This window comes from Manis javanica, chromosome 17, assembly GCF_040802235.1.
Source record: "Manis javanica isolate MJ-LG chromosome 17, MJ_LKY, whole genome shotgun sequence".
NCBI lineage: Eukaryota > Metazoa > Chordata > Mammalia > Pholidota > Manidae > Manis > Manis javanica.
Window position 1 is genome coordinate 4,353,874 of NC_133172.1, and position 27,231 is coordinate 4,381,104.

The 27,231-nt window shown below is 46.0% G+C and overlaps 3 protein-coding genes and 1 long non-coding RNA gene across 4 annotated transcripts in view; 2 read left to right on the forward strand and 2 right to left on the reverse strand.

The window, feature by feature from the left end:
* The window catches only part of LOC118973784 (uncharacterized), a 62,274-nt gene that overhangs the window by 17,849 nt on the left and 17,194 nt on the right, over positions 1-27,231 (reverse strand). The gene's annotated exons all lie outside the window — the stretch shown is intronic.
* On the forward strand, positions 2,392-8,121 carry LOC140847054 (uncharacterized). The gene is made up of 4 exons (XM_073225886.1): positions 2,392-2,945; positions 3,236-3,304; positions 3,494-3,571; positions 3,776-8,121. Exons 1-4 carry the CDS (start codon positions 2,624-2,626, stop codon positions 4,294-4,296), a joined length of 990 nt encoding a protein of 329 aa, XP_073081987.1. The 5' UTR covers positions 2,392-2,623; the 3' UTR covers positions 4,297-8,121.
* Positions 7,681-9,338, reverse strand: LOC140847111 (vomeronasal type-1 receptor 2-like). Its single transcript, XM_073226320.1, is given in 3 exon segments — positions 7,681-7,737; positions 8,685-8,827; positions 8,830-9,338. Coding segments are annotated over 3 exon segments (672 nt in total). The 5' UTR covers positions 9,302-9,338.
* On the forward strand, positions 15,807-21,423 carry LOC108389222 (uncharacterized). Its single transcript, XM_037025670.2, has 4 exons — positions 15,807-16,128; positions 16,419-16,487; positions 16,677-16,754; positions 16,959-21,423. The coding sequence occupies exons 1-4, from the start codon at positions 15,807-15,809 to the stop codon at positions 17,477-17,479; spliced, it is 990 nt and encodes a 329-aa protein (XP_036881565.2). The 3' UTR covers positions 17,480-21,423.

Here is a 27,231-nt window from a genome sequence, read left to right on the forward strand (position 1 = left end):
CAATTAGGTGGTTTTGTAACAGGATGAGAGGCCGACCTCCTGAGCGTAAATGGACCTATGAGGATAAAGAATGATGAGATCCTCATCAACAGAGTCACCTAAATAACCCTATTCTTAAGACAAACCTTCCAATGAGTTATTCATTACCTGTATACATGCCTTTTACTGACCCCTACCCAAAAGGTCCTATAAAACCCCAACCTCTAAGCAGGGAAAGACAAATAACATGATTTCACATTACTTCTGGAATATAAAAACAAAGCAAAGCAGAATGGCTTAAAGATGGCTGTGTGAGAGGTGAGACAAAACCTCCTCCCAAAACTACATATAACATGAAAATATAGCCAATACAACTAATCCTGAAAGAGCAACAGGAAAGAAGGCTGCGAGACTGCCTACATCTGTACTGGGAAAAGAGCAGACCTCACAGAAAAGGGTGACGTACCAAAGCGCTGACCCAGTGAGACCCGAGTCCTTCCCCAACCCCAGCGCACTGGCAGGAGGAAGAGAAACGGAGCAGGGAGGGGTGGAGGCCGAGGACTGCTCAACACCCAGCCCTGGAGAGCTGCTCTGGGACCAGGAACCTACATTACATGGTGCTCTGGAGATTAGTGGGGTTGGAAAGCTAAGACAGGTAGAATACTTGGAGAGACTGAGATTCCAGCCACCTGCAGAGAACAGATACCCACAACCAGCTACTCTGGGACAAAAGAAAGACAGGCACTCTGAGAGACCTCCCAGTAGCCAGAAGGCTGCTAAACGGGCATGGATGGCACAGAGCTTGCTGCTCAGAAGAAGGGACAGGTGGACAAAATTCTAGTACACTCAGCCCAGCAAGTTGGGAACTTTCAGGAGCTGCAGCGCTCCACCCCTCTGGTGGGCAACACAGCTCCAAGAGCACCTACTATGATATGCAGCCTGCCCCTCCTTCCTCCGGGCTGGCACGGGCTCACAAACCTGCTGCCCCCGCCATTGCACCAGGCCAGCCAGAGGGGGGCACCGCCTAAGGCACATAGAAGGACATAGAAGCTCATAACAAATGGGACTACATCAAGCTAAAAAGCTTCAGTACAGCAAAGGACACCATCAGTAGAACAAAAAGGCATCCTACGGTTATGGGAGGATATGTTTGTAAATGACATATCCAACAAGGGGTTAATACTCAAAATATATAACGAACTCACACACCTCAACACGCAAAAGCAAACAACACAATTAAAAAATTAGTAGAGGCTTTGAGCAGACACTTCTCCAAGGAAGAAATTCAGATGGCCAACACATACATGAAAAGATGCTCCACATCACTAATTATCAGGAAAATGCAAATTAAAATCACAATGACGTATCACCTCACACCAGTAAGGATAGCCAGCATTGAAAAGACTAAGAACAATAAATTCTGCTGAGGATGCAGAGAAAGGGGAACCCTCCTCCACTGCTGGTGAGAATATAAGCTTGTTCAACCATTGTGGAAAGCAATATGGAGGGAGGTTCCTCTAAAAACTAAAAATAGAAATACTATTTGATCCCGGAATCCCACTCATTGGAATTTCCCTAACAAATACAACTTCTCAGATTCAAAAAGACATATGCACCCCTATGTTTATTGCAGCACTTTTTACAATAGCCAAGATATGGAAGCAACCTAAAAAAGCCTCCATCAGTAGATGAATGGATAAAGAAAAGGTGGTACATATACACAATGGAATACTATTCAGCCATAAGAAAGAAACAAATCCTACCATCTGTAACAACATGATGGAGGTGGGGGACATTATGCTCAGTGAAATAAGCCAGGCGGACAAAGATAAGTGCCAAGTGATTTCCCCCATTTGTGGAGTGTAACAATGAAGCAAAATTGAAGGAACAAAGTAGCAGCGGACTCTGACTCCAAGAAGGAACAAGTGGTTACCAAAGGGGAGGGGTGTAGGCGGGCGGGTGGGGAGGGAGGGAGACGGGGACCGAGGGGTACTATATTTACTGCACATGGTGTGGGGGGTCACGGGGAGAACAGTGTAGCTCAGAGAAGGCACATAGTGGATCTGTGGCATCTTGCTGCACTGGACAGTGACTGCATAGGGGTGTGGGTGCGGACTTGATAACATGGGTAAATGTAGTAACCACGTTGTTTTCCCATGTGAAACCTTCCTAAGAGTGTATATCAATAACACCTTAATAAAAAATTTATTAAGAAAAAAAGAAGGAAAGATGGCCTTGTAAGCTTTCCTCCAGTGAAATCCAGTCCTTAAAGTTTCAGGGCTGAGATCCCACTCTCCTCAGAGAGGTTCCACCGGCATAATGATTCTGGTAAACACCCTTTTTAAAAGTCCAATTTTCCTGTGACTTAGGATGAAATTACCAGCAAGCAGCATATGGCAAACAGGTGTACCCCAGGGACGGGGAAGACGCTCACTTCGTGTCTCGGGGCGTCGTGGGTGGGAACTGGGCCACAGGTAAGCGAGGGAGTCCGCGGCCTGGTGCGCCGCTGCCCCGGCCCTGCTCTCCTGCTCCCTGAACTCTTGACAGGCGCCTGCAGACGCCTCCCCTCCCTGGGCTGCGCCCCCCGCACAAGCACCCCCCGCAGCGTGCGCGACCCCCAACAGTCGAGGCTCCGAGAAGCGGAATGTGGAATCTCTCCAGCCAATCGGAGCGAGCCACGCCCCTCTGCGGGGCCAATAAAGGGCCGGCCGGTGACGCTCACGCGCTCTTCTGTCTCCCGCCGCGTCGCGGTTGGGACCTGCTGCTGCGATTCCCGATGGACGCGGGACCTGGACACCCAGAGCCCCGGGGCCCCTGGGCCCGCCGCCCCGCTCACTGGCCCCGCCCGCCACACAACTCCTTCAGGGAAACAGGCTGGGAGGTGGCGGGGAAACCCTCGGAAGGAAAGGGCAGGACGTTCTCTGCCCAGTTTGCCCACTTAGGAGGGAGCCGCGCCCACAGGCCAGGTAGGGACCTGGACGCTCCGTGTGGAGGCTGGAAGGGGGGCTGGGCTCAGGGGTGCTGGGCCCGGTGTCTGCGGCGGGGCCTTATTTTGAGGTAGGTGACAGGAGATGCCAGCCAGGCCGGGGTGGCCCTGGGAAATGTTAGTGACCCCCTGGAACCAAACTGCTCCGGCTCATGCCCGACACTGGCTGAACAGCCTCCGGTCAAAGCTGCCCACAGAGACGGGCCAGGGACGGACTGGGGCCTCGAGGGAGGCCAGTCGGCTAACGCCCCCCATGTTCTCCGGGGTCAGAGCCCAAGACAGAGAAGAATTGCAAGGATACTGGGCGCCGAGATGGAAGCAGCTGCAGGGTTCCACCAGGTAAGGCCTTCTTCTCAGGGGAGGGGGGACAGGGCCCGAGGTGAGGGTGCCCTTTGGGAGCCAGGGCCTCGCGGATCCGGGACCCCAGGAAGAGCCGGGGGCCTACTTTCCGTTGCAGCCTCGGGTCCGGGCGCGTCCAGATGCACGAGGGTTTCCCGGTCACTCAGACTCGCCAATTCTCACCCGCAGAATCAGAGCGCCGCTCGGATCGCAAGGGCCCCGGGACGAGGGAAGTGAGGTCCGGCGGCGGCCCCCGCGGCAGGACAGGTAGGAGCTCGCACGGCCCGAGAAGCAGGCGGCGGAACCGGCGCGTGGGCACGAAGGCGGCCGGCCGGCGGCCCGAGGACGTGGGGCTCTGGGGGCGGGGCCCTGGAGGAGGAGGAGGGCGGGCCGGCGCGCAGCCGAGGGAGGTCCCGGCCTGGGGGCCCCGGGGGCGGGGCTGGCCGCCCGCTCACAGCCGCCCGCCTGCAGGGGCCGCCCCAGGAGGCGAGGGCGCCGCGCCCGCGGGCACGAAGAAAAGAAAGGCCTCTGACGCCGGCCACCGCCGCGAGAGCCGAGGGAGCCCGGCTGCCCGCCGGCGGAGGTGGCAGAGGCAGTGCGCGGGGCGCGGCGGGCCCGGCGCCCGGGAGGACCAGCCGCCCCCGCTGCGGAGGTGTATGGTGACCACCGTGCGCGCCATGGCCGAGGCCGTCTACCGGGACGTGGTCCTGATGCAGAGCCAGCTCGCCCGCTCCCCGCCGGACTGGGAGCAGCTCTGGCGGCTCGCGGAGCTGCGGGGGCGCCTGTGCGAGGTGGGGCAGGCCTTCTACACCCTGGCCTCCCAGGCGGCCTGCTCCCGCCCCCCCGAGAGCTGGCTGGTCCCCGCCCCCCTGCCGGCCGGGAGGGGGCCGGTCCGCGGCCTCCCCGAGCAGGAGAGGCGGCGGGCGGGTGCGATCAGGCCTCAGCCGAGGGGACCCGACCCTCGGCGGCACCGGGCGCAGCTCTGGAAGTGAGAGCAGCGCGCCCACTGCCCGGATCCCGCAGAGGAGCGGCGGGGCCTCGTTCGGACAGCGGGCTGATAGCAGAGCACGTGGGGTGGCCCTGGAGGGGAGCTTAACAAACAGCGTCACGATGGACCTCTGGGTGCCCATGGGCGCCAACAGGGGAGGTTAAGTTTCATGTTAGATATTTTATGTATTTCTAATATCTTAGGACAGCCAAACATTGTTTTAGGAGAACAAATCTCAGGGTGTGATTCATATGTGTCTGTATATTTTAAAGTGTAGCAAAGTAAATGTGTATTCATGTCCTCCGCTTTAATTCCAAAAAGACTGTCACTCCGGGACTCTCCTCTCCGGGCCATGGAGGCCGGAAAGCCACAAACCATCCCAGCATTCTGCTTGGAGGAATGGTTCCGTTTTTTTAGTTTGGTGACATCATAATGAAGTCACCATTGTGTTCCTTTGCTTTTTACTTTATATAAACCATCGGTCAAGATACATGAAATGCTATTGGGCCATAAGTACTTACTCTTCAACTAGCTCGTATTTATTGTGTGCGTGACTTTAAATCATCTTCTGTTGTATAGATTTCAGTTTATCTTATTAGAGGAAATTGAATATAAATACTATCATATATTATGACATTTTGTTTTATATAGTTTTCTATTTTCATTTTATACTGGGATCATAGAATCTTTCATATAAATGTATACAGTTTTGTGCAAAAAAAATAAAATATAAGCATTTGGTTACTATTTTATCCTCTGGTTCATAAATTCCATATTACATAGCAATGAAATGAATATTGATGCTTTTCATGTATTTTGGATGCCTACATATCTTTCTGTGGAATTCGCTTTACTGCAAGTGTGGGTTACGGGTATGTTTCCGCTTTTACTTCATCTCCACCTGGAGCTTCCGACACCTAACAGCTCTTAGGGACACAAGTTTCTCATTCCAGTGAGTGGGGGAATTCCATGATACATGACAGACCAATCTGAACTTGTGACATAGCTTCAAATTCTGCAAAACAAATTCCTACATAGGTACAAAATTACAACTTACATTTAGGAACTGGGGGTCGGTTACAAAAGTATAAATAAAAAATGTAGGAATAAATCTAATAAAAATATACCACGTGTGTAGGACAAAAACCACAGAAGCTTTTCCTGAAATACATTAAAACAGACATAAATATAAAGTCATATATGTTCTTGGGTAGAGAAATTCAGTATCATCAAAACATCAACTGTCCCTAAGCTAATGTATAAATTTAATTTCGTCCCAATGCAAATACTACTAGTTATTGGAGCTGGGCATGTTATTAAAAAAAATCCTATACCTGAATATACAAATAAGGATAGGCAAGAAAACTAAAAAGAAAAATAACAGAGGATAAAGTTTCAGTTACACAAGATGGATAATCTCCAGGATTTCTGGTACAACATTGTACCTATAGTCCTGAGTATATCGCACGGTTAAGAATCTATTAAGAGGATAGATCTCGTTTGAATCAATCTTAAAAATACAGAACAGAATTAGGGTAGCTGGCTCCATGGAACATATTGGTTATTGAATAAGACTGGGAGATCAGTAGAGAGAAAAATTCAAAAACATATGGAAGTATGTGAAGAAGTTACTAAGCGATGAAAGAAGAAATACAGTGCGGATGACATTAGTAAGGCCTGGGATTTGGGAACTGGATTATCAGTATCACAAAGATAAAAAATTCATTTACTCTTCACATTCTATAACAAGATAAAGGTCCAGAGAAAGACACATCTGCATGGCAAAAAGTTGGCTTCCTTTCATTATAAACTGCCTCTCAGAAGTAAATAGGAAATACTCACTGACTCATTCCTGCTGCCTGAACAGTGGGCTCAGGGTGAGGGTCACAGCAGCCAGACCCCCAGATACGGGTGTGTGAGTCTGTGCCTTCCCCTCCCTGCAGAACTGCGACTGTTTTCACCAGGATGACAGGGGTGGAGGCTCAGATTGTTGGTGAGTAACTTTCTGCGGTTACTAGTTACCAAAAAACAAGTACACGTACCAAGTCAGTACCTCTCAAGAGGCCCCTGAGTGTTAGGGAGAGGCCCCTTCTCTCCAGTGAGCCCTGGAGGTGGACGGAGCACACAAGGGGGAGGGCAGGAGACGCTGAGGTCTGACACGTCAGGGGCCCTTACAGCAACACCTCAACCTCACTAGATTCTCTGCTCTCCTGAAAAATTCTAATATTCAGACCACTGAGGTGCCCCATCAAGTACATTACAAGCACAGAAATGGAGTCAAAGTACCTGAAAAGGATATGCAAAGAGTTACAACCAAGGCGAGGACAGGAACATGATGACAATAACTTACATCAGAATCACTGGACATATTTGCACGGCACAATGCCCGCGTATTGGGAAGTGGGGGTAATATGGAAATCTCTTGGGAAAATATACTGTACCAATCAGGGTCTCCCTGGCATCGACAGGAACCCAAACAGAATAGTATCTCCAGAAAGGGAGAAGTTTAGGATCCCTCACAGATAAAAAGCACCAGGATCAGGTGGTTAAATGGGAAGATTCTTCAATCCCTTCAACTCCCAGATAAACCAAGGCTGCTTACTCATTTAAAAAGCACTGTGTACCACATTTTTCTACACCTTTTTTTTTTTTGATGAATTTTCAGTGATCAACTGATTGTTTTGTAATTCACCAAGAAACAGGAGCTCAAATTAGTCCATTGTTTTTTTTCCTACCCACAAATATACAATTTTATCCATGTTCACAAATATTCCCCATATCCAAAATCAAGGGGAAGGGCCATAAAAGTAGATAACCCATACTTCACAAACCCATAACACCAATGCATAAACCTTTACACCTAGATGCAAGCACATGTGTATGCACAACGCACCCTTAAGTACACACCCATGTGCCCTCACACACTTACAACGCTCATGTAGACTTTCCAAAGCAAACTCACTCTTGTGTACACTCATAAAATACAAGGACATGCTCACATTTATACCCACTGTGTTAACATAGGTGAAACATAAATACAGTCTGGAGTTTACTCAACACTAAACACTCTACAGCTGGTTTCTTAGTTTGAAAATGTAGCATGCTAAAGTTCAGATGTTACTATTTGGGGTGCTGGGTGAGACATTTGGGGGGACTCTCTGTGTCATCTTTGCAAACTTTCTGCAAGTCTAAAGTTATTCCAAAATAAAATGTTTAATTAATAATGCAAATGTTTGATTTAATAACAGAGAGCTGTAGTAACGTATTTGTATGTTTGAGTTAATTTTTTTCCTTTTGAAGGTGTCTGTTTTGCTCCCTTGGTGATTTCAAAAGCCACAATACTCCTTATAAAACACAGTATATATTCATGTCTTTCAGCTCCAAATCGCTATTCATCTACTGCTCCAGGCTTGATGAAAGACTCCTGCAAACTGGTATCCTCAAGCTGGAAATACAGAAGTTACCCTGAGGTCTCTTTCTTGCCAACACAGCCAACTGCCATCAAGTCTTAACACACAACAGTCTACGGGCTAAATACCCCGGATCCATTCAGTCTTTTCACACACACTGCATTTCTGTTCGCTTGCTGCCTCCTACCTGCGCCCTTTCTGAAATTCAGCTGAAACGTCTTATGTTCCTCTTTGTCCCTGCAGTTTACCCTTCAAATGTTTACTGGAAAATATATCAATATGCTCACCTTTCTCCGTAAGCATTATCCTATTTCAAATGCCCACAACTTCCCTTAGGATGTACTATTCACAGTCCAGGCACGTGACAACTCAAACCTAGCTTTCCTGTGGCTTTGCCCCAGGCCATTTACATCACACATCAGGACCACTGCCCTCACACACACCCCCAACCCCCGTATCCTGGAGGACTACCCATCTGCTATTCTTTTCTATGCAATGGTCCTTACAATTCCAAGCTCAGGTACATCTTGGGAAAATTTAAGACTGGGAAAGTCTCAGATCAAAAGTTACACATTCAAAGACATTTCCAGTATCTTCACATTGATTCAGGCCTACTTTATGGAATCTGAACTTCTCCACTCTAACCACTAATAAAAGTAGAACTGTGGAGGTACATACATGTTAATTACATAAGATTTCATTTACTATGCTATTGTCATATACTGTACATATCAGGCCATGTCCTTCTGTCTTCTTCACCCCTGTCTGCAATGAAACCGGCTCATAATTGTTCCTAAGATTTTTGAGGCCTGAGTCTATCAATGTCCTAACATGGCGCAAGATGGACGGTTCATGGTTCTCTAATGAGATGAGGGGATTCTGTTATTTCTTCCACTGCAGACACACACAGTCTGGATATGCCGGGGTCACTGCTCATAAGAATAAAAGGGCTAATCGTAGGAAAACCTGCAGCAATTAGTACAGCGGAGGTCACCAGCCACCAGCTGGAGTCACTGAAGAGAGCCAAATACACATAAATGCTGGAGGAGAGGGCACAGAATAGTACACAGGTGGTCACCAGAAGAAGGATGCTTTGCGTGGCTCTCGTCTTGGGGGAGGGTCTGGGCAGAGCCTGGTCCTGGGAATGTGCTGGACCCTCTGTGTGTGCCTCTGCAGGATGGAAACCATGGAGCTGCTGGCCCCGAGCATGAGCCCCAAACACAAAACATCGTGGAGAGATGTCAACGCTGCATAAACTGAGCCTGTAACCTTTTCGAGACGATCAAACGCAGCACAATATCGAACATCACTTTTCTCTGTAATGTTTTTGTTGCTCTGTTTACCAGTCGTGTAAACAGGATAAAACACGTTTGCCAGCATGTGCAGGACCCAGCACAGGATGGTGGGGGGCCCAATGGACTTTGGAGCAATTACTTTAAGCTCTGCCCACGTGGAGTTCCACGGACTGATGGTGATGGCCTGGAAGACACTCAAGAGGCAGGTGGAACCGATGGACATGCCCCTGCCCACTCTATGAACATATAACAGATCACAGCATCCAGAATCATTGGCAAAATGTTTCCCCCCCAAAGCTGCCATCGTCTCTGGGACTCCTCTAGAAAGAATGACCAGGGAGTCAGCTACAGTCAGGTGCCTGAGAATCAAATCCGTGGGTCTTGATCTGCACCCCCTGAAGTAAAGGGACATACAGAGGAGTGAGAAATTCCCCAGAATTCCCACGACTGTCGGGGATAGGTAGGTCATTCCTATTTTCAAATCCACAGAGGCCATGCTCCCATCTCCCAGGGCTCAGTATTCACATTCACAAGCACAAGGTTCTGCATGGAAACATGAGTGTTGAGGACATTTTTGTGGAAAATAAAATGTCTACTTACCATCCTATCCCCTGAGGATTAATATCTAAAATATACTTTCTTTTCTGAAGAGATTTTCCAATTTTCATGTGTTTCTTTTTACAGCACTTACCATGTTATTAATGCTTTACCTGTTCTAATACTTCATACTCACAACTGTGAACTAGGAACTAATACTCTCCTTCTACAGAGTAAGAGAACTGAACCACAGGAGCTCAGGTGACTCACCTCCACAGCAGTGGAATCAGGATTTGAACCTGGGCAGCCTGGTTGCAATGACGTGAGTGTTTACTACTGTACTATACTGTTACCTAGTTGTGTTCTTTTATATGCGTGTGTGTGTGTGTGTGTGTCTACATGTATATACATGTATTTATACATACCTTCCCATATTTTTGTTTCATTTAACTTTATAAACTTGGCTTGAATACTTTGCATTTCAGTCTAAGTAATTTTTCTTATGACCAATAATTATTTAGGAGTAAAGATTGAGAGGCCTTAATAAATTATAGATGCACTGAATCATTTTGTACAACCCAATTTCATTTATTTATTGTGGATAAATGCCAGGATGGCAGCAGGAAAACTGATTTCATTTTTTGTCTGGACCAAAAATACAATAGCATCCATAACAGAAATTATTGTACAAAACTAGGTTGTGCACCAAAATATGCGACATAAAACATAAATAAGTGGTAAAGCATTTTAGGGTAGAAAATAATTGTATCTAAAGACCATAAAACTATATGTTTCTCATTTTAGAATAAACTAACTGACATTTGAATTAGTAATTGATTTGGGAAAGCTGTCAAAATACAATACAAGCATACAAAATGCAATCTGAAAGCTTGGAATCATGAGCATTTAATATATTAATTAAAAAGGAAAGGGAAGACAGATGAGTCTTAAGCTTGGGAACAACACTGAAATGATCTTAAGCCAGAGAAAAAATAGCAAGAAACATTTGAGCCTTAAAATTGCTGTTTTTTTCCTGATGAGATTATATTTAAAAATTAACATATTCTTTTAAATTTTAAGGTGAAAAGTAAGTCCTTAATTTTTTGTTCTCTGAAACCCCCTATTATGCCATTAACTAGCTCTTGCAGAATCTTCCCTAATTTCAGGAAGGAAATGGGCTCACTGATCAACAGACCACCAGGTATTTTCAGTACAGATACATTTACTTTCCCCACTAAGCACATCACACCCAAACGACAGAAGAATAAGCTTCAGCAATTGCCATTCAGCCACAGTGTTTCTGCTAATTCTCAGAATTAGCCAGTCCCGTCAGTTCCCTTGTAGTCAGGAGCATGTGCACAGAGCTTTTACAGACATCGCCAGACTGCTCCAGAAGATGGCTGTCACTTCTGCACACTCTATTAGATAGATTAATTCTGAAATTATAATCATGATGCATCTTAAAATTCAGAGTTTGAGAGCTCTGGGATCAAACACCAAGCACCCCTTCAGTGAAGATTTTTATCAAGTTCCATTAGCAGCAACCACGCACTGATCTAGGGTCTCAGACCTCCTGTGTCTCCACAAGCTTAGCCTGTGCCTAAGGATTGTTTTCTCAGACATGCACACCTCCCCAGATTCCTGCTACATCTCTGAAAACCTTACAGACTCTGACTCTCAGACTGAAATAAAAGAAACTCACCGACACCCTCCTGCTTCCAGGACTATGAGCTCAATGGGATGATTGTAACAGTCAAAGCAAGAGTGGGAGGGAGGCAGCCAGACCCTGAAATACGGGTTAGTGATTCTGTGACCTCCCATCCCCAGAGAACCTCAATCATCGTATCACCTGCAGTGGTGAAGCCAGTTCACATCTGGGGAACTGAGATAGTTCTGGAAAGCTTTCTAATTCCCAGAATCTAGTAGAAGCTCCTAGGGAGCCTACCCAAAGGGACGGCTGGAGTGTTGGGGACAGGCTCTTCCTGGCTGATGACTCCTGGAGGCAGACAGGATCCCCCACGGAAGGGGGAGGAAATGCTGAGGTCTGAGCCACGAGGGACCAGCAGAGAAGCACGTCTCACTGGACTCTGTGCTTCGCTGAGAATGTCTTTCACCCCAAATCTAATTCTTTATTCACCCCTTCGGAGCCCTGAGTACCTCCATCATTTAATTTGTGGGCAGAGAAACAGAATCACACAAACGACCCAAGAAGGAATTTTCATTTTTATAATTTTCAATTAAGTGCAGTGAAGTTTCCATTTTCAGTAAGTACAAAAGAAAGAAAATGATACGAATCGTTGATACTAGAAAATATTTGCCCCATTTCCCCAACTCAATACAAATTAACTAGGACGCCTAGATGAAATGGACATTTTCTAGGATAGCATATTTTACCAATACTGATTTCAGTAAGTTAGGGAGTCTAAACACACCAATATCAATAGAGGAAAATGTTTACAAGGGCGCCTCACAGATAAAAGCACCAGGATCAGCTTAGCAGGCCGAGCCCTCCGTCCCTCTAAGTGGCAGGTTAGGTAAGTCAGTGTTACATATTCAAGGGCAGTAAAGAGGAAGTAAAATTTCCAAATTATCTTTACAAATCAAATTCTGACACTAAAACATTCCAAATGTTTGATATGAATCAAGCACAAATGACTACAAGAAGATCTCAGATCTGCCTACAGATGGCAACATCTAAAAGAAAATACAGCAAAAAACTGAAAAAAGAAATATATGATGACCAGATGAAGTTTATGTCTGCAGATCAAGAGTGACTCAAATTTAGTAAACTCATGAACATAGTTGATCGTATTTATTAAGAAAAATCAGGGAAAATCCTACTCATAATCATACAAACATCTACATGAAAGAATTCAACTGCATGGATGTTAAATTAAAACACTCCAAATGAGGAACTGCCATCAGTTGCCATCTTTCCTAACTTGGCAAAATGAAGTCTTTATCTTACTCATTGGGAACCACTACAGACAATCCACTAAGGTCGGAAAAATGCACTATTGAAAAGCATATGATCATTTGTTACTGTGTTGGAGGTGCAGCCAGGGCAATTTCAAATGGCATAAGAATTGACAGAAAATCTACAAAACGTAATTCAGGAAGCTAATAGAATACAATACTGGTAAACAAAGGCAAGAGCTCTCATATGTACAAAAAAACAATCATTTACAAGTTACCGTGGGAAAGCCTGCAATCACAAAAGCATAACATAAAAATGAAATAAACTGACCAGGAATAAATCTAACAAAAATGGGTAAAGCCTATGAGGAAAGCAATAGAACATTCCTGATGTATATGAAAGTACATCTAAAGGAATGGAAATTCAAAACATGTCCTGGGGTGGAAAACTCAATAGTATAAAAAGGGAGATTCTCCTTTAGTTAATTTATACGTTTACTTTGATTCTCAATGTAGGTACTACCAATTCATTTCTGGAGCTTGCGGTGTTACTGCAAAAATCTTACAGAATAATGAAGAGTTATTGTCAGAAATATGACAAAGTGAATAAGTGAGATAAGCAGGGAAATGGGACAAGAGTCACGCCGTCATAAAACCTACTTAGCGCGCAAAAAAGGCCCAGCTTATTCTTCAGCTGAATCTATGTGGTGTTCTCCCTCTTCTGTCCTCTGAATCAATTAGGTGGTTTTGTAACAGGATGAGAGGCCGACCTCCTGAGCGTAAATGGACCTATGAGGATAAAGAATGATGAGATCCTCATCAACAGAGTCACCTAAATAACCCTATTCTTAAGACAAACCTTCCAATGAGTTATTCATTACCTGTATACATGCCTTTTACTGACCCCTACCCAAAAGGTCCTATAAAACCCCAACCTCTAAGCAGGGAAAGACAAATAACATGATTTCACATTACTTCTCGAGTATAAAAACAAAGCAAAGCAGAATGCCTTAAAGATAGCTGTGTGAGAGGTGAGACAAAACCTCCTCCCAAAACTACATATAATATGAAAATATAGCCAATACAACTAATCCTGAAAGAGCAACAGGAAAGAAGGCTGCGAGACTGCCTACATCTGTACTGGGAAAAGAGCAGACCTCACAGAAAAGGGTGACGTACCAAAGCGCTGACCCAGTGAGACCCGAGTCCTTCCCCAACCCCAGCGCACTGGCAGGAGGAAGAGAAACGGAGCAGGGAGGGGTGGAGGCCGAGGACTGCTCAACACCCAGCCCTGGAGAGCTGCTCTGGGACCAGGAACCTACATTACATGGTGCTCTGGAGATTAGTGGGGTTGGAAAGCTAAGACAGGTAGAATACTTGGAGAGACTGAGATTCCAGCCACCTGCAGAGAACAGATACCCACAACCAGCTACTCTGGGACAAAAGAAAGACAGGCACTCTGAGAGACCTCCCAGTAGCCAGAAGGCTGCTAAACGGGCATGGATGGCACAGAGCTTGCTGCTCAGAAGAAGGGACAGGTGGACAAAATTCTAGTACACTCAGCCCAGCAAGTTGGGAACTTTCAGGAGCTGCAGTGCTCCACCCCTCTGGTGGGCAACACAGCTCCGAGAGCCCCTACTATGATATGCAGCCTGCCGCTCCTTCCTCCGGGCTGGCACGGGCTCACAAACCTGCTGCCCCCGCCATTGCACCAGGCCAGCCAGAGGGGGGCACCGCCTAAGGCACATAGAAGGACATAGAAGCTCATAACAAATGGGACTACATCAAGCTAAAAAGCTTCAGTATAGCAAAGGACACCATCAGTAGAACAAAAAGGCATCCTACGGTTATGGGAGGATATGTTTGTAAATGACATATCCAACAAGGGGTTAATACTCAAAATATATAACGAACTCACACACCTCAACACGCAAAAGCAAACAACACAATTAAAAAATTAGTAGAGGCTTTGAGCAGACACTTCTCCAAGGAAGAAATTCAGATGGCCAACACACACATGAAAAGATGCTCCACATCACTAATCATCAGGAAAATGCAAATTAAAATCACAATGACATGTCACCTCACACCAGTAAGGATGGCCAGCATTGAAAAGACTAAGAACAACAAATGCTGGTGAGGATGCAGAGAAAGGGGAACCCTCCTCCACTGCTGGTGAGAATATAAGCTTGTTCAACCATTGTGGAAAGCAACATGGAGGGAGGTTCCACTAAAAACTAAAAAGAGAAATACCATTTGATCCCGGAATCCCACTCATTGGAATTTCCCTAACAAATACAACTTCTCAGATTCAAAAAGACCTATGCACCCCTATGTTTATTGCAGCACTTTTTACAATAGCCAAGATATGGAAGCAACCTAAGCCTCCATCAGTAGATGAATGGATAAAGAAAAGGTGGTACATATACACAATGGAATACTATTCAGCCATAAGAAAGAAACAAATCCTACCATCTGTAACAACATGACGGAGCTGGGGGACATTATGCTCAGTGAAATAAGCCAGGCGGACAAAGATAAGTGCCAAGTGATTTCCCCCATCTGTGGAGTGTAACAATGAAGCAAAATTGAAGGAATAAAGTAGCAGTGGACTCGGACTCCAAGAAGGAACAAGTGGTTACCAAAGGGGAGGGGTGTAGGCGGGCGGGTGGGGAGGGAGGGAGACGGGGACTGAGGGGTACTATGTTTAGTGCACATGGTGTGGGGGGTCACGGGGAGAACAGTGTAGCTCAGAGAAGGCACATAGTGGATCTGTGGCATCTTGCTGCACTGATGGACAGTGACTGCATTGGGGTGTGGGTGCGGACTTGATAACATGGGTAAATGTAGTAACCACGTTGTTTTTTCACGTGAAACCTTCATAAGAGTGTATATCAATAATACCTTAATAAAAAATTTATTAAGAAAAAAAGAAGGAAAGATGGCCTTGTAAGCTTTCCTCCAGTGAAATCCAGTCCTTAAAGTTTCAGGGCTGAGATCCCACTCTCCTCAGAGAGGTTCCACCGGCATAATGATTCTGGTAAACACCCTTTTTAAAAGTCCAATTTTCCTGTGACTTAGGATGAAATTACCAGCAAGCAGCATATGGCAAACAGGTGTACCCCAGGGACGGGGAAGACGCTCACTTCGTGTCTCGGGGCGTCGTGGGTGGGAACTGGGCCACAGGTAAGCGAGGGAGTCCGCGGCCTGGTGCGCCGCTGCCCCGGCCCTGCTCTCTGCTCCCTGAACTCTTGACAGGCGCCTGCAGACACCACCCCTCCCTGGGCTGCGCCCCCCCGCACAAGCACCCCCCGCAGCGAGCGCGACCCCCAACAGTCGAGGCTCCGAGAAGCGGAATGTGGAATCTCTCCAGCCAATCGGAGCGAGCCACGCCCCTCTGCGGGGCCAATAAAGGGCCGGCCGGTGACGCTCACACGCTCTTCTGTCTCCCGCCGCGTCGCGGTTGGGACCTGCTGCTGCGATTCCCGATGGACGCGGGACCTGGACACCCAGAGCCCCGGGGCCCCTGGGCCCGCCGCCCCGCTCACTGGCCCCGCCCGCCACACAACTCCTTCAGGGAGACAGGCTCGGAGGTGGCGGGGAAACCCTCGGAAGGAAAGGGCAGGACGTTCTCTGCCCAGTTTGCCCACTTAGGAGGGAGCCGCGCCCACAGGCCAGGTAGGGACCTGGACGCTCCGTGTGGAGGCTGGAAGGGGGGCTGGGCTCAGGGGTGCTGGGCCCGGTGTCTGCGGCGGGGCCTTATTTTGAGGTAGGTGACAGGAGATGCCAGCCAGGCCGGGGTGGCCCTGGGAAATGTTAGTGACCCCCTGGAACCAAACTGCTCCGGCTCATGCCCGACACTGGCTGAACAGCCTCCGGTCAAAGCTGCCCACACAGACGGGCCAGGGACGGACTGGGGCCTCGAGGGAGGCCAGTCGGCTAACGCCCCCCATGTTCTCCGGGGTCAGAGCCCAAGACAGAGAAGAATTGCAAGGATACTGGGCGCCGAGATGGAAGCAGCTGCAGGGTTCCACCAGGTAAGGCCTTCTTCTCAGGGGAGGGGGGACAGGGCCCGAGGTGAGGGTGCCCTTTGGGAGCCAGGGCCTCGCGGATCCGGGACCCCAGGAAGAGCCGGGGGCCTACTTTCCGTTGCAGCCTCGGGTCCGGGCGCGTCCAGATGCACGAGGGTTTCCCGGTCACTCAGACTCGCCAATTCTCACCCGCAGAATCAGAGCGCCGCTCGGATCGCAAGGGCCCCGGGACGAGGGAAGTGAGGTCCGGCGGCGGCCCCCGCGGCAGGACAGGTAGGAGCTCGCACGGCCCGAGAAGCAGGCGGCGGAACCGGCGCGTGGGCACGAAGGCGGCCGGCCGGCGGCCCGAGGACGTGGGGCTCTGGGGGCCGGGCCCTGGAGGAGGAGGAGGGCGGGCCGGCGCGCAGCCGAGGGAGGTCCCGGCCTGGGGGCCCCGGGGGCGGGGCTGGCCGCCCGCTCACAGCCGCCCGCCTGCAGGGGCCGCCCCAGGAGGCGAGGGCGCCGCGCCCGCGGGCACGAAGAAAAGAAAGGCGTCTGACGCCGGCCACCGCCGCGAGAGCCGAGGGAGCCCGGCTGCCCGCCGGCGGAGGTGGCAGAGGCAGTGCGCGGGGCGCGGCGGGCCCGGCGCCCGGGAGGACCAGCCGCCCCCGCTGCGGAGGTGTATGGTGACCACCGTGCGCGCCATGGCCGAGGCCGTCTACCGGGACGTGGTCCTGATGCAGAGCCAGCTCGCCCGCTCCCCGCCGGACTGGGAGCAGCTCTGGCGGCTCGCGGAGCTGCGGGGGCGCCTGTGCGAGGTGGGGCAGGCCTTCTACACCCTGGCCTCCCAGGCGGCCTGCTCCCGCCCCCCCGAGAGCTGGCTGGTCCCCGCCCCCCTGCCGGCCGGGAGGGGGCCGGTCCGCGGCCTCCCCGAGCAGGAGAGGCGGCGGGCGGATGCGATCAGGCCTCAGCCGAGGGGACCCGACCCTCGGCGGCACCGGGCGCAGCTCTGGAAGTGAGAGCAGCGCGCCCACTGCCCGGATCCCGCAGAGGAGCGGCGGGGCCCCGTTCGGACAGCGGGCTGATAGCAGAGCACGTGGGGTGGCCCTGGAGGGGAGCTTAACAAACAGCGTCACGATGGACCTCTGGGTGCCCATGGGCGCCAACAGGGGAGGTTAAGTTTCATGTTAGATATTTTATGTATTTCTAATATCTTAGGACAGCCAAACATTGTTTTAGGAGAACAAATCTCAGGGTGTGATTCATATGTGTCTGTATATTTTAAAGTGTAGCAAAGTAAATGTGTATTCATGTCCTCCGCTTTAATTCCAAAAAGACGGTCACTCCGGGACTCTCCTCTCCGGGCCATGGAGGCCGGAAAGCCACAAACCATCCCAGCATTCTGCTTGGAGGAATGGTTCCGTTTTTTTAGTTTGGTGACATCATAATGAAGTCACCATTGTGTTCCTTTGCTTTTTACTTTATATAAACCATCGGTCAAGATACATGAAATGCTATTGGGCCATAAGTACTTACTCTTCAACTAGCTCGTATTTATTGTGTGCGTGACATTAAGTCATCTTCTGTTGTATAGATTTCAGTTTATCTTATTAGAGGAAATTGAATATAAATACTATCATATATTATGACATTTTGTTTTATATAGTTTTCTATTTTCATTTTATACTGGGATCATAGAATCTTTCATATAAATGTATACAATTTTGTGCAAAAAATAAAATATAAGCATTTGGTTACTATTTTATCCTCTGGTTCATAATTTCCATATTACATAGCAATGAAATGAATATTGATGCTTTTCATGTATTTTGGATGCCTACATATCTTTCTGTGGAATTCGCTTTACTGCAAGTGTGGGTTACAGGTATGTTTCCACTGTTAGTTCATCTCCACCTGGAGCTTCCGACACCTAACAGCTCTTAGGGACACAAGTTTTTCATTCCAATGAGTGGGGGAATTCCATGATACATAACAAACCAATCTGAACTTGTGACATAGCTTCAAATTCTGCAAAACAAATTCCTACATAGGTATAAAATTACAACTTACATTTAGGAACTGGGGGTCGGTTACAAAAGTATAAATAAAAAATGTAGGAATAAATCTAATAAAAATATACCAAGTGTGTAGGACAAAAACCACAGAAACTTTTCCTGAAATACATTAAAACAGACATAAATATAAAGTCATATATGTTCTTGGGTAGAGAAATTCAGTATTATCAAAACATCAACTGTCCCTAAGCTAATTTATAAATTTAATTTCATCCCAATACAAATACTACTAGTTAATGAACCTGGGCATGTTATTGAAAAAAATCCTATACCTGAAAAAAGAAATAAGGATAGGCAAGAAAACTGAAAAAGAAGAAAAAAAGAGGATAAAGTTTCAGTTGCACAAGATGGATAAACTCCAGGATTTCTGGTACAACATTGTACCTATAGTCCTCAGTATATTGCACGGTTAAGAATCTATTAAGAGGATAGATCTCGTTTGAATCAATCTTAAAAATACAAAACAAAATTAGGGTAGCTGGCTCCATGGAACATATTGGTTATTGAATAAGACTGAGAGATCAGTAGAGAGAAAAATTCAAAAACAGATGGAAGTATGTGAGGAAGTTACTAAGCGATAAAAAAAGAAATACAGTGCGGATGACATCAGTAAGGCCTGGGATTTGGGAACTGGATTATCAGTATCACAAAGATAAAAAATTCATTTACTCTTCACATTCTATAACAAGATAAAGGTCCAGAGAAAGACACATCTGCATGGCAAAAAGTTGGCTTCCTTTCATTATAAACTGCCTCTCAGATGGAAATAGGAAATACTCACTGACTCATTCCTGCTGCCTGAACAGTGGGCTCAGGGTGAGGGTCACAGCAGCCAGACCCCCAGATACGGGTGTGTGAGTCTGTGCCTTCCCCTCCCCGCAGAACTGCGACTGTTTTCACCAGGACGACAGGCGTGGAAGCTCACATTGTTGGTGAGTAACTTTCTGCGGTTACTAGTTACCAAAAAACAAGTACACGTACCAAGACAGTACCTCTCAAGAGGCCCCTGAGTGTTAGGGAGAGGCCCCTTCTCTCCTGTGAGCCCTGGAGGTGGATGGAGCTCACAAGGGGGAGGGCAGGAGACGCTGAGGTCTGACACGTCAGGGGCCCTTACAGCAACACCTCAACCTCACTAGATTCTCTGCTCTCCTGAAAAATTCTAATATTCAGACCACTGAGGTGCCCCATCAAGTACGTTACAAGCACAGAAATGGAGTCAAAGTACCTGAAAAGGATATGCAAAGAGTTACAACCAAGGCGAGGACAGGAACATGATGACAATAACTTACATTAGAATCACTGGACATATTTGCACGGCACAATGCCAGCGTATTAAAATTGGTAGAGGCTTTGAGCAGACTGTTCTCCAACAAAGAAATTCAGATGGCCAACAGGCACATGAAAAGATGCTCCACATCACTAATTATCAGGGAAATACAAATTAAAACCACAGTGAGATATCACCTCACAGCAGTTAGGATGGCCAACATGTTGGCGAGGATGTGGAGAAAGGGGAACCCTTCTACACTGCTGGTGGGAATGTAAATTAGTTCAACCATTGTGGAAAGCAGTATGGAGGTTCCTCAGGAAACTAAAAATAGAAATACCATTTGACCTGGGAACTCCACTCTTAGGAATTTACCCAATGAAAACACGTTCTCAGATTCAAAAAGACATAGGCACCCCTATGTTTATTGCAACACTAGTTACAATAGCTGAGATATGGAAGAAACCTAAGTGTCCATCAGTAGATGAATGGATAAAGATGTGGTACAGATACACAATAGAATATTATTCACCCAAAGGAAATAAACAAATCCTACCATTTGCAACAACATGGGTGGAGCTAGAGGGTATTATGCTCAGTGAAATAAGCCAGGTGGAGAAAGACAAGTACCAAATGATTTCACTCATCTGTGGAGCATAAGAACAAAGCAAAAACGGAAGGAATAAAACAGCAGAGACTCACAGACTCCGAGAAGGGACTAGTGGTTACCAAAGGGAAGGGGTGGGGGACAGTGAGTGGGGAGCGAGGGAGGAAGGGATTGAGGGGTACTATGATTGGTACACATGGTGCATGGGGGGTCACAAGGAAGACAGTGCAGTATAGAGAAGACAAGTAGTGACTGTGGCATCTTACTAAGCTGATGGACAGTGACTTCAATGGGGTATGGGGGGACTTGATAATGTGGGTGAATGTAGTAACCACAATGTTTTTCATGTGAAACCTTCATAAGAGTGTATATCAGTGATATCGTAATAATAAGAAATTCAGTATCATCCTTTGACTCACTCACTATGTCTCTATTTCAATTTAGGTAATGTACACATTTCCCTAGTTCTATAATGCAATTTTACATGTCTTTTGAGTCTATTCCATTAATTATTGAATTATTCTAATAGTTTCTTAGTACCATCCACTAATCATCAAATAATTCCATGATTTGTAATCAACAATAATTTAATCTTACCCTAAAATGTTTTACTTCCCACCCATTATTTTGTTATTTTGTTCAATACCTCAGCTAGAGCAGTATTTTTCAATGAGGTCAGTAGCTGGTATCACTTTACTCTTGTACCTAGATCCTGGGAAATGAGTCTTCCGTATCCATTACAATAGAGAAACATTCGTGCCTCAAATAAAGACAACTTAATCTTCCATAGTCTTTCTGGTGAGATTATGAGGTCGTTGGAGTATCTACATCTTGGTGAAGTATGCATTCATTGGTAATATGACCACAATTCTACATGAAGTAACCTGTTTGGAAATTACAAGATATACTCATTAAATTCAGTATAGATGTTCAGCAGTTGAACAGTTCTGCCTGGTTGATGTATTGCCATGGCTGAGGCTTGGTTTGCAGGGAAATGAAATGAATACACTTAAATCGTAATTCAGCCACTTGCTGGGATGTGACTGAGTCTTGACAACTATCTTTGTCCTAAGTACCTTCAGCTGGGGAAGAGCGTATCATTACTATTTGAGACAGTTGAAGACTCAACCAGTTATTACACTTAAATTACTGAGTGACTCATGCTTGAAAAATGACAGAAAATATAATGTACCATCAAAATTAAAATCACTTAAGAAAGGAAAATCTAATTATTTTTGGATGGGCACAAATTCTAAGTGGACCATGCCACGGGTTAGCTGCCATAGTAATAGCACAAACCTTTACCCCTGCAGGACTGTCAGGCTCTGCATATGAAGATCACTCCCTGGAAAAAGGCAGCACGGCCTCCAAGCATTTGGCCGTGCAGATTCTCCCCTTGTCACAAACTATGGTTGGAATCACAGGGACTTTCTGTCTTATTCATCATATTGTCACTTACTTCACGCATGCTTATTAGCTTTCACTTATTCGATTTCCAAGCACCTTGACTAGAACCAGTCGCATGTTAAGAGACTTAAGTTCACATCTTGCCATTCAATGTCTTTGCTGAACTGAAATCCTAAAGGAACTTTCTTCACATACATAAAGCCCTACTTTGTGCCTGTTACTGCCTTATGCACATTTTCCGGTCACCAGTCTCAATAAAAACCACCAACTGATGTATCCCTTCATGTAAAACAGGCAAAAAATGTAAATAAAACAGAAAATCTGGGTCACAAAGTGTGCAAGGAAAAAATAATGGTAAGGCAAGACCATATTTAAAAACATTTTTTACTAAAGTTTAAAATTAATCATTCCTGATAAAAACTCTCAACAAAATGGGTATAGAGGGCAAGTACCTCAACATAATAAAGACCGTATATGACAAACCTCCAGCCAACATCATACTGAACAGCGAGAAGCTGAAAGCTTTTCCTCTGTGATTGGGAACAAGACAGGGATGCCCACTCTCCCCACTGTTATTCAACATAGTACTGGAGGTCCCAGCCATGGCAATCAGACAAAACAAGGAAATACAAGGCATCCAGACTGGTAAAGAAGAAGTTAAACTGTCACTGTTTGCAGATGACATGATATTGTACATAAAAAACCCTAAAGATTCCACTCCAAAACTACTAGAACTAATATCTGAATTCAGCAAAGTTGCAGGATACAAAATTAACAGAGAAATCTGTGGCTTTCCTATACACTAACAATGAACTAACAGAAAGAGAAATCAGGAAAACAATTCCATTCACAATAGCATCAAGAAGAATAAAATACCTAGGAATAAACCTAACCAAGGAAGTGAAAAACCTGTATCCTGAAAACTGTAAGACACTCTTTAGAGAAATTAAAGAGGACACTAACAAATGGAAACTCATCCCATGCTCCTGGCTAGAAAGAATTAATATCATCAAAATGGCCATCCTGCCCAAAACAATATACAGATTCGATGCAATTCCTATCAAATCACCAACAGCATTCTTCAATGAACTAGAGAAAATCATTCTAAAATTCATATGGAAACACCAAAGCTAAAGCAATCCTGAGAAGGAAGAATAAAGTGGGGGGATCTTACTCCCCAACTTCAAGCTCTACTACAAAGCCACAGTAATCAAGACAATTTGGTACTGGCACAAGAACAGAGCCACAGACCAATGGAGCAGAGTAGAGTCTCCAGACGTTAACCCAGGCATGTATGGTCAATTGATATACGATGAAGGAGCCGTGGACGTGCAGTGGGGAGGTGACAGTCTCTTCAACGGATGGTGCTGGCAGGGCTGGGCAACTACATGTGACAGAATGAAACTGGATCGCTGTCTGATCCCATGCACAAGAGTAGATTCAAAATGGATCAGGGACTTGAACATAGGTCATGAAACCGTAAAACTCTTGGAAAAAGACATAGGCAAAAATCTCTTAGACATAAACCTCACTGACCTCTTCTTGAACATATCTCCCCGGGCAAGGGAAACAAAAGCAAGGATGAACAAGTGGGACTATATCGAGCTGAAGGGCTTCTGTACAGCAAAGGACACCATCAATAGAACAAAAAGGTATCCTACAGAATGGGAGAATATATTCATAAATGACAGATCCGATAAAGGGTTGACATCCAAAATATATAAAGAGCTCACACACCTCAACAAACAAAAATTGGATAATCCAATTGAAAAATGGGCAGAGGAGCTAAACAGACAGTTCTCTAAGGAAGAAGATGCTCCAAATTGCTTGTCATCAGAGAAATGCAAATTAGGGCCACGGTGGGATGTCACCTCACACCAGTAAGGATTGCCACTATCCAAGGGGCAGACAGCAGCAAGTGTTGACGAGGCTGTGGAGGTGGGGAGCCCTCCTACACTGCTGGTGGGAATGTAAATTAGTTCGACTGTTGTGGAAAGCAGTATGGAGGTTCCTCAAAGTGCTCAAAATGGAGGTACCATTTGGCCCGGGGTTCCACTTCTAGGAATTTACTCATAGAATGTAGCAGCCCAGTTTGAAAAAGACAGATGCACCCCTGTGTTTATCGCTACACTATTTACAATAGCCAAGAGGTGGAGACAACCTGAATGTCCATCAGTAGATGAATGGATGGGGAGGATGTGGTGCATGTACACAATGGAATATTATTCAGCCATAAGGGGAAAACAAATCCTACCATATGCAGCAACATGGATGGAGTTGGAGGGTATTATGCTCAGTGAAATAAGCCAGGTGGAGAAAGACAAGTTCCAAGTGGTTTCACTCATCTGTGGAGTATAAGAACAAAGGAAAACTAAAGGAAAAAAACAGCAGCAGACTCACAGAACCCAAGAATGGACTAACAGGTACCAAAGGGAAAGGGAGTGGGGAGGATGGGAGGGAAAAGGTTGGGGAAAAAGAGAGAGGGCATTACGATTAGCATGTATAGTGCATGGGGGGCACAGGAAAGGCTGTGCAACGCAGAGAAGAAAGGTGGTGATTTTACAGCATCTTGCTATGCTGGTGGACAGTGACTGTAATGGGGTATATGGGGGGGGACTTGGTGAAGGGGGGAGCCTAGTAAACAGTGTTCTTCATGTAATTGTGGATTAATGATACCAAATTTTTAAAAAAATTAATCATGTAACGTATTGTTTGTTACCATACTATCAACATTTTAATATCCTTTGGAAAATTGCACTTCCAGTAAAATTGCTTAGTAATACTACCTAATAAACATTAATTTTCATTAAACTGGTATAGAACCACCTTAGGCTATTTATCTAAACACTACCAGCAGTTTCAACAAACACACTGTACAGTGGAACCTATATATGCAGCAGAAAAAGAAATGTAATAAGTTAGCATCCAGAAAACTGTGATCTCTCCAACTAAGAAATCCAAGAGTCTCAAGAGTAAACATTCAGTGCTTACTAAGAGTCTGACTTCATTTACAGTGGTGGACACCTCACGGCCTCACTAGAGCCGTCTCCTGTTCTGTGTGGACAAAAAGCCCTTGGTGGCCCCTCCTTCGACACCAGCCGCAGCTCAGGCCACAGGCCGCTGCCCTCCCCAGAGACCCACTCCGGAACCACCGTAATACCCGAGCCAGTCATCACGCCGTTCACTCAGGCCATTTATTGACCAGCTTGCAGGTCTACCCTGTTCCCCCGAGAAGCCATTATTATGTAACAACCCTTCTCCTAATGCTTTAGTTCTCCGCATCCTGAACGCTGATATCCAAATGCAACTGGGGGTGGCGTTCCGTGCGCTTCCTGCGGCTGGCCACAAGGGCAAGTTAACAAAGGTGTGTAGGATGTTGAATACTTGAAAGTACCAGTTCATTTACCAAACTAATAGAAAATCCCCATTGCATGCTGTCCTAAATTATTTGTGTTCCGAGCACAAAAAGAAATTATATGTTTATTCTTACTTCTGAAATATTGTTTTCTAGTTTTGCGATATGGGTACTGTATTCTTATTTAAATTTCACATAAATCAAGATACATACCACAGGTTTTATTTACATACAAAAAAATACATGAAGAAATATCATTTTATGGTGTATATCCATGAATGAGGGGCAGGTTTTAAGGGGTGAGTGCAAAACTGCCTCACTGTGGTATTCTCATCATAGCCATAAACATTCTGGGGCAGTGTGTGAAGAGAACAACTCAAGTGAAAATTATGAGTACAAAATTTCCAAATCACATGTTGTTCAATTCCATCATGGAAAATAAATTGTGATAGAGTCCTTGAGCTTTGAAAGGCTAAGGTGCATTGTCAGTCTTCGGAAGGAACTACTCTACAGAGTTGGCAGAGTTTGTAGAAGGAATGTGATTTATTCAGGCTTTTTAAAAATATGATTTTAATTTTATTAACTAAAGCAGGTGACCTATGATATGACAAGATAAAAACAGTAGCAGAATGTAATGTCAGCAGTTAAATGTGAATCAGACACATGCACACAGTATCCCAGTTCTATAAACTCTCCTCTAAAATAACTGCTCGGCCAGAAAAGACCTATTTTTCCTTAATCCTTGATACAGAACAGCCAGTACCATTCAGTGGAGGAAGTGACCCCTATTTCCCCTGCAGTATTTCTGCCACATAACCACTCGGGTTCCCTGTCACTCTCCACCCAGTTCAAGCCCTCTCCTTAAGGTCCTGGCCTGCTCTGTTCAAGGTCTGCTTGGACGGGCGGCATTCTTTGCTCTGACAGTTTTCTATGTGGCTCGTCTAAAAAAGGGTTCACTGAACATACACAAAGCATGCTATAGTTTTACATTATTCTCTGCATGGTTATGTGTAATTTTACACTATTCTCTATCTCCCCAGAAAGGTAATTCGTATAATACTGAATTTGTTAATTATGCCCAGGAACACAGATATGAATGAAACATACCTAATAAAGTAGGCCCTTCCATCTTGATTACTTCAGAGATCGATGTGAAATACCTGCAAGGAAGGCCTAAGATCAACACTCTTCAAACCTCAGGTTCAAAGTCATAAATACTAACGTAGCCTTCTCAAGAGCACTCAAATACTTTAAACACTGAAGACAATGGACCACTTCCACATATGCCCTGGTTTCTGTGTGTCAATCTCACTTCTCTGACACCAAATGCGATGGTATCTTTTTTTGCTACATGTATAACAGTAACAATTCTTATACACAGCAGTAATAGTAGTACAACTCTATTTGGGTTCCTAGACGCCATTCTGATGTGTGTATATTATGTGGGAGGGGGTCTTCCCACACATACTTATACCAAGCAATTCTCTTAACACAAGCAGGGTATCCTAGAACTCAACTCTGATGCTCTCTGCCCAGACAGCACCAGATTCCCAGGTTAAGGGCCCGTCCTACAGGACTGCCCTGCACCCGCTACTCCAGACACCGGTCACAAGCCCCAGGCAGTTTCCTGGGCTTCTGACCTACAGGCTACAGATGGGAGGTTCCCACGACCTCCCCCTTAAAGCGGCTCACAGAACTCGGGAAATATGCTTACCAGTTTAATAAAGGACACTTATAAGGGATTCATCACAACAGCCAGAGGGATAGGGACACAGGGCAAGGTCCCAAATAGAGGAGCCTCCATCCTCATGGAACTTGTGGCCTGGCTCAGTGACACATGGAGGAATCCTGGTACCCCAAGCATAGCTCGTCCAACCAAGACAGTCTGTAACCACGCAGGGCAGAACAGAGTGAGCTCTTCTCACGGCTTTTGTGAAGGGTTCATTCCATAGTCCTGATTGACTAAATTACTGGCCATTGGCTGATTCAGCCTTCAGGCCCCGCCCTGAGGTGGGGGTCCAAAAGTCTCAGTAACATGGCAAAACACCCACTTCACCTTT

Excerpts from the sequence above, each read along its gene's own strand:
- LOC140847054 (XM_073225886.1), top strand. The coding sequence starts at position 2,624 with ATGTGGAATCTCTCCAGCCAATCGGAGCGAGCCACGCCCCTCTGCGGG. Across the intron at positions 3,305-3,493 it reads CAGCTGCAGGGTTCCACCAG|AATCAGAGCGCCGCTCGGAT; the intron begins GTAAGGCCTTCT and ends TCTCACCCGCAG. Across the intron at positions 3,572-3,775 it reads CGGCCCCCGCGGCAGGACAG|GGGCCGCCCCAGGAGGCGAG; the intron begins GTAGGAGCTCGC and ends GCCCGCCTGCAG.
- LOC108389222 (XM_037025670.2), top strand. The coding sequence starts at position 15,807 with ATGTGGAATCTCTCCAGCCAATCGGAGCGAGCCACGCCCCTCTGCGGG. Across the intron at positions 16,129-16,418 it reads GAGCCGCGCCCACAGGCCAG|AGCCCAAGACAGAGAAGAAT; the intron begins GTAGGGACCTGG and ends CTCCGGGGTCAG. Across the intron at positions 16,488-16,676 it reads CAGCTGCAGGGTTCCACCAG|AATCAGAGCGCCGCTCGGAT; the intron begins GTAAGGCCTTCT and ends TCTCACCCGCAG.